Source organism: Sorghum bicolor, chromosome 1 (genome assembly GCF_000003195.3).
Source record: "Sorghum bicolor cultivar BTx623 chromosome 1, Sorghum_bicolor_NCBIv3, whole genome shotgun sequence".
Taxonomy (NCBI): domain Eukaryota; kingdom Viridiplantae; phylum Streptophyta; class Magnoliopsida; order Poales; family Poaceae; genus Sorghum; species Sorghum bicolor.
This window is the reverse complement of record NC_012870.2, coordinates 20,289,708-20,300,562: the sequence shown is the minus strand read 5'-3', so window position 1 is coordinate 20,300,562 and position 10,855 is coordinate 20,289,708. Positions and strand designations below refer to the sequence as shown.

At 44.9% G+C, this 10,855-nt stretch overlaps 1 protein-coding gene across 3 annotated transcripts; it reads left to right on the top strand.

Annotated features, from left to right (window-relative positions):
* Positions 348-6,363, top strand: LOC8067411 (putative pentatricopeptide repeat-containing protein At1g13630). 3 transcript variants are annotated; one of them, XM_021450823.1, is made up of 7 exons: positions 351-879; positions 1,516-3,578; positions 3,675-3,775; positions 4,886-5,178; positions 5,263-5,502; positions 5,612-5,872; positions 5,962-6,363. In XM_021450823.1, the coding sequence occupies exons 1-2, from the start codon at positions 504-506 to the stop codon at positions 3,564-3,566; spliced, it is 2,427 nt and encodes an 808-aa protein (XP_021306498.1). In that variant the 5' UTR covers positions 351-503; the 3' UTR covers positions 3,567-3,578; positions 3,675-3,775; positions 4,886-5,178; positions 5,263-5,502; positions 5,612-5,872; positions 5,962-6,363. The 3 variants fall into 3 exon arrangements, with proteins under 3 accessions (XP_021306499.1, XP_021306498.1, XP_021306497.1); XM_021450822.1 differs by having other exon boundaries at positions 4,882-5,178; XM_021450824.1 differs by lacking the exons at positions 3,675-3,775; positions 4,886-5,178; positions 5,263-5,502; positions 5,612-5,872; positions 5,962-6,363 and having other exon boundaries at positions 348-879; positions 1,516-2,928; positions 3,093-3,257.

Sequence of the window (10,855 nt, the reverse complement as noted above, 5' to 3'; positions counted from 1 at the left end):
ATGAGCATTCAGCCCACTAAGAGCAAGTATTATAGTGGGCTGTAAGCTGGCTAAATGCTGAGGTGGAGGAGAGAAGGGAGGAGAGAGAGGAGAAGCAGGCTGTAAGCTTACAGCCAGCTTAGGCACAGGAACCAAGAAACCTTGTGAGAGAGATAAGTGGGCCATGTATTAATAGTGAATAGCTAACTATTGTATGGGTGGGCTGGGAGAAGGCTGCAAAAAACCTGCCAGCAAATGGGTTGTATTATTAAACTTGCTCTAACCCGATGCCGTCTGACGGCATGTCATTCAGCCCACTAACTCCAAGCCCAAAAATCTTTTGGCCCGTAGTCATTTTCACACTTTTCCTCTCCCCACGACCACACACACAAGCAAAAACCCCGACCGCAGCGCCGCCGCTAAGCCGCCTCCACATGCTCGCCGCCACCGCCGACAAGCGCACGGAGGGCGTTCCACAAGGCTGCCGTCGCTCTCCCCCGCCATGAGACCCTGCCTCACTTCGGATGCCCTTTCGACCACGCATCCCCCTCCGCCTCCTCCTGCCTCACCTCCAGCACCGCACTAGTCCCCGCCCACCCAGACCTCCACGTAGACCGCTCTCCTACTCTCCCGCGGCGGCGTTGTCGGCGGCTGGAACAGAGTCCGAGGAGGAGGCGGTTGTGGGTAGGGACGCGCCGCTAGCCCCTCCCCGCGCAGGCGGGGCGGGAGGTGGACAGCCTGGGGGTGGCTGGGCACGGCAGGGGACGCTCGATGAGGACAGGGCGGAGCTCGAGCGGAAGACCTCTATCGCCGCACGGTTCAGGCACTGCCATGAGCTTCTGTGGCAGACTAGGTGGCGGGAGATGCGCGACGGGTTGGCCCAGATGGTGGACGAACAAGGTGAGCTCGGTGTGAGGGCTTGACTGCTTGTGTTTGTATATCCAAGTAGTTGTTGCTCTTGCCGGGAACATGAAAGCACAGTTATTCATCAATCGTAGCTGCAATTGCCATGCTCTTCCCTTAATTTTGTCTGAAGGAAACAGTATTTGCCGAGACTGGCTTGCATTTTCCGTGCTGTTAATTATATTTTTATTAAATCTAGGATAATCTGTTAATATACTGAAATTCCTATGCTGGTAATCGTATTTGTTTGAAATTTGTGATCATCTGTTACCGAGCTGCAACTTCCATGCTGCTAGAGTGCTAGTTGTATATTTAGTGGAAGTGTGAAGAGGCAAACTATGTATCTAGACATAGCATATATCTAGGTGCATAGCAAAAGCTATGTATCTAAATCTAAATAAGCCAAAATGACTTATAATTTGGAATGAAAGGAGTAGTAGTTTTGTCTGCAGAAAGCAAACTCATAGCAGGATCACTAGCATGGAAATTTTGCAGGTTGTCACTTAGTGTATGCATAGATATTCTTTCACATCTCTTGAAAATGGTAGGATTTGTATCTCAATGCATGCAACCACAGAAAACGTTTAAACGTAACCTTTTCTGCATTCAATTTTACCATATCTTTTGCTGTAGGTTCTGATTCTGCTCCGACTCTATGTGATATTCTGTGGAGTGGATTCAAGGAGTGGGATTCAAACAGCATTGTGTGGGACGCTCTAGCAAATAGTTATGCTAGAGCTCAGATGAATCATGATGCTCTTTATGTTCTTAGTAAAATGAGCAGCCTAAACATGCAAATCTCAATAACCACCTATGACAGTTTGTTGTACAGTCTAAGAAAGGCAGATGTGGCACTGGAGATTTTTAAAGAGATGGAGTCATGTGGTATTCCCCCCAGTGATTATTCCCATAGCATTCTCATAGATGGCCTCTGCAAGCAAGATAAAATTGGAGAAGCTTTATCTTTCCTTCAAGAGATTAGGAAAGAGGGGAAATTCATACCATTGGGAATGACCTTTAACACTCTCATGTCTGCATTGTGTAATTGGGGGTTCATTCAGGATGCAAAATCAGTTTTCTGCCTGATGTTGAAGTATGGATTAAATCCGAGCAGGCACACATATTCAACCATTATACATGGTCTATGTAAAATAGGTTCTGTAAGTGAAGCATTCAATATCTTTCAGAGTGTGACAGAAGAAGGAATGGAACTTGATATTGTCACTTGCAACAGCCTTATTAATGGCTTTCGCTTGCATGGTCATACAAGAGAAATTCCAAAAATGATTGAGATGATGAGGGGCCTAGGTGTCGAACCCGATATTGTTACTTATACTATACTTATTGCTGGCCACTGTGAAGGTGGTGATGTTGAAGAAGGGATGAAGATAAGAAAGGACATCTTAGGCCAAGGTATGGAGCTGAATATTGTCACATATAGCGTCCTTATCAATGCTCTCTTCAAGAAGGGCCTGTTTTATGAGGTCGAAAACCTACTTGGTGAGATATGCAGTGTTGGTCTGGAATTGGATGTTATTGCATATTCCATCCTAATCCATGGGTACTCCAAGCTAGGAGAAATTGGAAGAGCACTTCAAGTCTGGAATCTAATGTGCTCTTCTCAGAGGGTAACTCCAACTTCAGTAAACCATGTATCTATTCTTCTAGGCCTTTGCAAGAAAGGATTCCTTGATGAAGCAAGGTCATATTTGGAAACTATAGCTAGCAAATATCAGCCATCCGATGTAGTCCTCTACAATGTAGTTATTGATGGTTATGCAAAAGTGGGTGATATTGGTAATGCTGTTCAGCTGTATGATGCGATTATTATGGCTGGTATGTGCCCAACCATTGTAACATGCAATTCTCTTCTATATGGTTACTGCAAATTTGGGGATCTGCATATGGCAGAGAGCTATTTTACGGCTATTCAGTTAAGTGATCTGCTGCCAACAACAGTTACATACACCACCTTGATGGATGCACTCTCTGAAGCTGGGAAAGTTCATTCCATGCTAAGTCTTTTTAAAGAAATGACTGGAAAAGGTATCAAACCAAATGCAGTAACTTACAGTGTAGTTATTAAAGGACTTTGTAAGCAGTTCATGTTCCATGATGCCAAGAATGTTCTTGATGATATGTGTATAGAAGGTTTTGATGCAGATCCAATACCTTACAACACGCTTATACAAGGTTTTTGTGAAACGCAGGACGCCAAAAATGCTTTCGGTGTGTATGAACTAATGGTATTTCGTGGAGTGATGCCCACACCTGTTACTTATAACTTGCTTGTTAACGTGTTGTGCTCAAAGGGACTAGTTATTCATGCTGAAATGCAACTGGAGTCCTTCAGAAAACAGGGTGCCAAGCTGAGAAAATTTGCATACATAACACTTATCAAAGCTCAATGTGCAAAAGGGATGCCTTACAAGGCCATTATGTGGTTTGGCAAGCTTCTAGATGCAGGGTTTGAGGCATCTATTGAAGACTTCAGTGCAGCAATCAACCGACTATGCAAAAGACAGTTCACCAAAGAAGCTTTGATGCTCGTACCAATCATGCTATCTGTTGGTGTTTATCCAGATGTTGAACTATACCGTGTATTGGGTACAGCTGTACAGAAGAAAAATGAGTTATTCTATTTACCCATATTGCAAGCCCTTGCTATTAAAACTGGTATTTAGTACTTTGAGCATGTAAGTGAAACTGCCTGGTCACTGTTCTTAACAAGCCACATCACACAGGCTGACTAACCCCTTTTGTATTTTGTATCCGTGTTTGTTGCTCTGCAGCTTGCGGTGTTCAGTTGCAATATCTGCCATGTTTAGATGGGCATTTAGGGCTGTTGCCCACTGTCAATCGCTGGGTCAGCATGACTGTGCCAAAGCACAAGGTTAGCTAAAGTTTTGACATCCATTTACATCATTACATGATGCGATCGGTATATTTTACTAAGAATGCTAAGATCCTAAGAGCAACTCCAAGAGCTTAGCTAAAGTTAGTAGCCAAATTTCATTATTTGGCCATTTTGTAAAATATAAAACTTCTTAAATAAGAAGTCCACAGAAGTCTTGCTATTTTACAAAATCAGATAGCCAGTGTGGTTGGCTATATATGGCCACCGAAAAACAAGGGATAGCCAACTTTCTATTTTACAAAACCAGATAGCACATTTGTTGGAGCCTACTTTCTACTATGTAAATTTTAAAATAGCCTCCACAACAAGAATAGCCAAGCTCTTGGAGTTGCTCTAAGATCATAGTTTGTATTTGGTTTTACCACATGTTCTTGTGCAATTAGTGCCAATGAACTATCCATTATCTTTCAATTACATGTTTATGATACTGATTCTTATCATGATTTCTGAATTCAGACTTTACTATTACTGGATTTCGCTGTCTTGCCAAACTATTGACCTGCATGTAAAGCACATAGTCACATAAAATGGGTTCACCACCTTCGACAAAGGACCCAGGTTCACGGGTTCATTTTCGACCCTAAGTGTGAAAATATCTCGCAAGTAGAGTATCACGACCCAGTACATCGACCCCATCAACCCAGAAACTTTGTGACTATGGTAAAGCACATGTTCATGCAGGCAAATGCATGCATCAGCTATAAGCTATCCAGCTACACCTGCACACAAGCAAATATTTTGCCTAGTTATATGTGTCATGAAATGACTTGTTTTGTTTGAAAAAAAAGGAATTCTTACTTTGCTAGTTTGCTTATTCCTTAATCTTTTACCAAGCAAGATAGGCAAACGTGAACTTGTATTTACGGTCCAATGGTGATGCAGAGATGGTGTGGAAACTAACTTGTTTCTATTGATAGGTCAAAGATATACTTTCCTTGGCTGAATTTATCTTTTAGCCCTACTTGACTCTTCCTATGTTTTCATGTGCCGTGGCCTTGTAATGGGCCGTCATGTTCTAAGGGCTGAACTTGAATCCTAACTCGTGGGTTGTTTCTTTTGGATCATGTATGGGCTCTTCAAAGAAAGGGGCTGGATTATATCAGAATTTATGTTAGAAGGATTGGATTCTCGACGTGGCCCATGTAGCCGTGTGGATCTTGGATAGGAGGGAAAGGCCTTTCGTCGCAGCACCCAGCACATAAGCCCGAGCAGAGGCTGTGGCACTGTGCATCGCTGTGAAGCGGACTGCTCCTCCATCCTCTCCAAGATCCTGCACCATTAGGGGTTTGGGTGACCCCTGAGGATGGTGGTTACCTTGAAGATCCCGGTGCCATTGCTTCTTTGCTACTTGGCCTCTCCACCGCCAGCAACCGTCCCAGGTACGTACCATTCCTGCCCCAGTTTTCTCTATCATTGATCCCTCCTATCTCACAGCTGCTCGTGATGCCCTGCATGTTTCACAGCTCTCGCAAGTGTTTGCTTCAAGCATGGACTGGGGAACAAATCTAGCTGCCTGTTCTTGACCCCTTCCGGTCCAAGGAGGAGCAGGCAGGAACTCCGGCATACAGTGGTCCTTGGCGGCACCTTCGAGCGTCTCCATGGCGGCCACCGCTGCCTTCTCAGAGTTTACTTGGATGCAGAGCAAAGCAGGAGAGATGATCTAGAATCTCTCGGTTATGTCTTATGTACTTTCTTAGGGGCAGGTTTGTTTGTTATCGATCTTTTCACCCATATGTTGTAAACATGTAATGGTTCCATGCATGCTTCTGTGAATGGATGTAACATTTCATTGGTCTTTTTGTCTTTGAACAGCCTACCATGGCAGGAGCTGAAAGCAGGACCAAGAAGCAGAAATATGACAAAATCAGAGAGAAATAGATGCTTACTCCTGTCTAGGTGGCTCATAAATTAGCTCTCGACATTCATCAATTCTTTATTATGGGTTTGGTACTCTGCAAATCGTATCCATCAGAGTTTATCTCCTACTTTCACTACTGTCGTTCATCGTGGTTTGAAGACAGGCCTGATTATTCTTACCTGAAGAGACTATCTATGATCTCTTTATAGGGGAAGGTGTGATTTTAGTGCGCATGTTTATTTTTCTTTTTGCATTTTCTACTAGAACACTGTAATTGGTATTTCTAATTGTGTTACTTATGCAGGATACCAGTTTGACTGTGTGTTTGCTGGACCATTTTGAAGTATCCTCAGGCTGCAACCCCCGGACAATCTGATAAAAATTAGCAGTTGCTAGAATTCTAGCATCGATTTGTGTTTTTGTACGAACACCTGTGTGTCATGTGTGTCAGATTAGTTGTTTTAGTTCCCTTTTTTCTCTATAAATTGTAATAGGTAGCAACTCATCTCGTTATAGTGTTGTACACAACCATTTAATCAGCTGGTGATTGCTTCCAATTTTGTCTTATCTTCCTTATGTGCCCAATGCTCTTGCTGAGGACCAAACCTTCTAGTGACAAACCGCGGAAGGTGCTATTTTCATGTTCATTGACAGTAGGTTTACATACAAGTGTCTAGTGAGTACATTTGATGATGTGTTTGTTTAAGGGTTTTGTGGGCTTTCTATAAAGTTTGTTGGGAGCCATGTTAGGGCTCCATTGATTGATCGCTGACCCCTTTGTTGCTGCAGTGCAATGTGTGAAAAGAAAATTGTTGATCCTCCGTTCAATCCCCGGCAAAAAGAAGAAACGTGATGAGCTGTTGACTGTTGAGATCCCTAATTAATTTGTTCTTCGTCGTTTCATTCCATAAGGCTAGTCTCAATGCATGAGAGTGTTATACACATTAAATAGGGTGCCAAATAAGTAAAATTATTTACTTGACATAGTCATTAAACGAAAGAGTTTCATCCCCATAAAACTCATATGGCTCAGTTACCTAGTTTATAGTTTTGTTAACTGTGACATGAAACTATAGATTGAGCCTGGCCTAAGAGCCGTCATAATAATGGGCTATAAGTGGGTTATATGCTGATACATAGAAGAGAGGTGAGGAGAAAGAAGAGAAACAGGTTGTGCACAAGAATCAAGAAATTATTACGTGAGACAAACAAGTGGGCTATAAGTTCTTGTGTACCATGTACGTGTACTCCTTTCATCCAAAAAGAGTGTCGTTTTAGAATTTCAGACATCTTGTTTGATTATCCATCTTATTCAAAAATTTTACATAAATATTATATATTTTGTTAAGACCTATTTTATTATTAGAGATACTTTACTAATGATTTATTTATTTTATAATTTATATAAAATTTTTGAATAAGACGAACGGTCAAACACGATTTCTAAAAGTCAAAAACGTCATTCTTTTTTGAGACGGAGTAGATTTTTGTGCAGCCATGCACTATTCCACACGGTAATGAATTTGTGCGGCTGCTCAATTCACATGCGAGAGCCCACGGATTCAGGTACGCATGTGGCTTGCTTGCATGTCAGGTGAACTCTTTGCTGTGGTGGCCCTTGTTCCTATCTTTCTATTTCTATTTTAATATTTATTACTTGAACATAAAAAACAAGAAAAAAATCATGAGATATCTAAATACGAGTTTGTAAAAAAAAAGAGAAACTGATCAGAGAGGAAACGTTACAGGAAAGAGAGAACAAAATATAAATAAGAGAGAACGTGTGCTCTCTACCTTAATTATATGGGACCAGGGACCAGCCAGTAAATAGAAAAAAAAAAACTGTTCTTAAAAGAAAAAGAAATTGAAACGTACATAAATAGACATCCGGAATGGACTCCGTTACGAAGGGACGGAGTTGATGTAGGGATGCATTCATGACTCGGGAAAGAAAAAGAAGATAGCCGGACCAAAAATGAGGGGGTGAAAAGTTTTACCTTTTTATTATTATGTATAGATAACTACATAATTTTTGCAATATCTAACTAACGTCAGATCTATGATCGTCGATATAAATCTCTTACTGATAGGAATGATGTTCTGTATATCCTGTTGCACCATCAAGTATTCAAGGAGGATTACTAGTCATAGCAATTAAAGAACGGGAAATGAAGTGTCATATGCCATTTCATATCTTTCTGTTTTGCTTCTATTCAAGAGTCAGAATGCATGTCTGCTTTCGATGAGCAGAGTTTACGAGTCCTTTAACTGATGTGTTCTCTTCTTCATAAAACCACTAATGAGACAGGCTGGCAGATGGTGCTGAGAATTTAATCTGAGTCATCAGCATCAGGCACCACTTTCACGTCGGTGGCTGGAGCTTGCAATCAAGAAAGATAGCACAACGTAGGACGGTAGGAGGGTGCAGTCTGCAGTGAGGCTGTGGAAACAATACACCGGCACCAGAAGCTCACCAGACCAGAGGTGCGATCGATTCTATGAACTATTGCAACCCATCTCCTTGGTGTTCGCAGCATTGACATGTCATCACTCCAACACACTGCAGGACGCGAAATGTGTTCCAGCTTTCAAACTTGACAGGTGCCAAACCCGTTGGTCAGGCAACAACAATCGTTGTGTGATTCAGTGATGACTGTGTGGGCATCATTGCTGAAAACCAAGTTGATCTAGGGGAATCCATGAAGCAGATCACGTACTTGTTGGATGTGGACGAGGACAAAGGACATGGCTGCTAGGCGCCTAGGCCGGCCTCCCCACGGAGGGGCATATGGGCAGGGTGGCCCCGACCGAGATCTATATCGTCCAAGTCCCAGAGATCTCATCACCAAGCTAGCATCATGTCCGGAGATCTGCTTGAGCATCTGGCGCATGGCCGAAAGCCAAAACTTCAGGGCTGAGCAGGTCGGTGGTTGTCGACTAGCTCTGAACAATCGCCCTCCTTTCTCTTCCGTTTGCTCTCGTCGTTTTCAGTCTTTTACTGAGCGAGATTCTTGTGTTTCCCTCGCTATCTATCTATTGTGTGCATGTAAGTTGAATACTCGATCGGTTGTTGGTTGTTTATGATGTATAGTTGCGTTCGTGATGATCGAGTTCGTGACTGCAGGTCAGAGAGAAATAGAAATAGCACATGTATTGCGATGTAGTGCAGAGTAGACAGCTGCTGAGCTGCCCAGCATTCTGTTTTCAAGTAGTGACAGTACATTCTGTTTTCAAATCATCTATATTCCATGCGAGTAAAACGTACAGCTCGGTAAACATTTGGTTTGAATCTTTAGCCTTTTGCGTAGTTTGTCTTTTTCGCGTGAAAGAACCAATTCAACGAGTTGATTTGTTACCCATCAGCGTCAGTCAAATTTCCAACCACATCTGTAGTCACCGGCAGGATTGCGAGGCTATAGATATGCTAAGGATAGGCATGGAATGGCGCCAAAACGTCGAGGCGATGCCCAAAAAGCTCGAGGACGTCGTGCTAGAGGACAGGCTCCCAAAGTTGGTTTTGGAGACGTGTGGAGGGGCATGGACATGGCCACGGTAAAACAACAAAAATGTGGGGCAAAAATGTGTTTCACAGCCTGTGCGAAGGGTAATTTTCGTCAGCTAACTCATACAATTCGTGATCCATACGACGCCAAAGCTTTCCGGAGACAGAGCAGCAGAAGATCGATGGCATCCACAGAGTTGGTTCCTACAAGTTCTCTGCTGCTCTCCTCTGAATCTGGGCGGCGTCCGTCTTGGCAGGGGTCGAGCAGAATGATGCGCCAGGTGCCGCGCCGGCATGAAGGTGTCCCGACCGCCGTGCGCGCACGCCCCAGGGCAAGGAGACACGACGTGCTGGCTCATTTTGGTGCCGTGCCCGATCGCTGAATGTTTGGTTTCTGGCCAGACACAGCTGTCCTGGCACATGCATGCATGGACCCTCGGCAATGGACGCCTAGGGCCGAGATCAGCAGAAACAAGCACTGTGGCTGGGATCAACGGAAACAAGCACTGGACATTAGTTTAGTTGAGCTGTTTGGAGGGGCTCTCTCCAACAAAACAGTCAGTGGACAGCATGACACATGACAGACAGCTGGGCATCCATCCATCCCTGGTTAGGCCTGGGCGCGAGAAAGTTCGGGACTCGGGGGGCACTGTTCTGACTTCTGACTGTAGTACTTTGCACGCAAATGGTAAATTCAAGAGTGAGGAAAAGCACTACTCCCAGACTTGTTTGCCTAATTGCCTGTCAAGCTTGCATTGGCACTACTGAAGGAAACAGGTCACTTTCGAGTCCAGCTAGCCGAGCGCTCCAGCTCCCGCCCGCCATTCGCCTTGGGCCGGCGCCGGCGCGGCCGCCGGCCGCTGGCGGTGGGTGCTGAGTTGGACCGCCGGTTCAGTTGAGTGGCTAGCTAGTAAGCGCTAAGCTAGACACGGCCCTTTGCGTGCGTGGCTGCCTACTCGCTACTCGGTCCGTCTACTCGATCGCCCGCTCGAGTGACCGGCGGCCGGGTTCGTGTCCGAAATGATGCCGCGGGGAGAGCGAGCAGATGGAGCCGGCACCGGCAGGCAGGCACGCAGCGCTGGACGCCTGGCGTTCCTGTCGCCGGGCTGCCGGGCGGGGCGGGGCGGGGTCGGTCGACCTGCCTCTCTGCCTGGCCCCCGTACGTCGCGGCGGGCTGTTCCCGGCTCCGGCCTGCCCCCTTATCTGCTCTGTCTCTCACCCGGCCCCTTGCCGGCTGGCCTGCACGCGGCCACGCGCTCGAGTGTGGCCAGCCCAACCAGCCGGCCACTGCTTGCTGTCGATCGCCGTGATTCAGCACCTGATCAGTGCCGCTGCCGCGCGAGAAGATCGGTAACGCTCATAGTATGATGATACTACGGGTCGGAAGTACGTTATTCTTGCCTGCTAGCAGGAAGGGCTTTAGCCCTAGGCCTTAGGGGCCTTTAGTCCCGGCTACGTAACCGGGACTAAGGTTTCGGGACTAAATGTTCCACCTTTAGTACCGGTTCCAAGAACCGGAACCTAAAGGTGTAACATCCCAGACTTTTACGTAAACCAAAAATACGAGATTTTTAAAATTTTTCATGTAATCGTGTGAAACATATAGTTTTTAGGTCTAACTCGATTCTAACCCGCTAACAAGTTGTCGCATTCATATAGAATTGTTTGTAGACGAGTGCCTTTGTTCGTGAGTCGA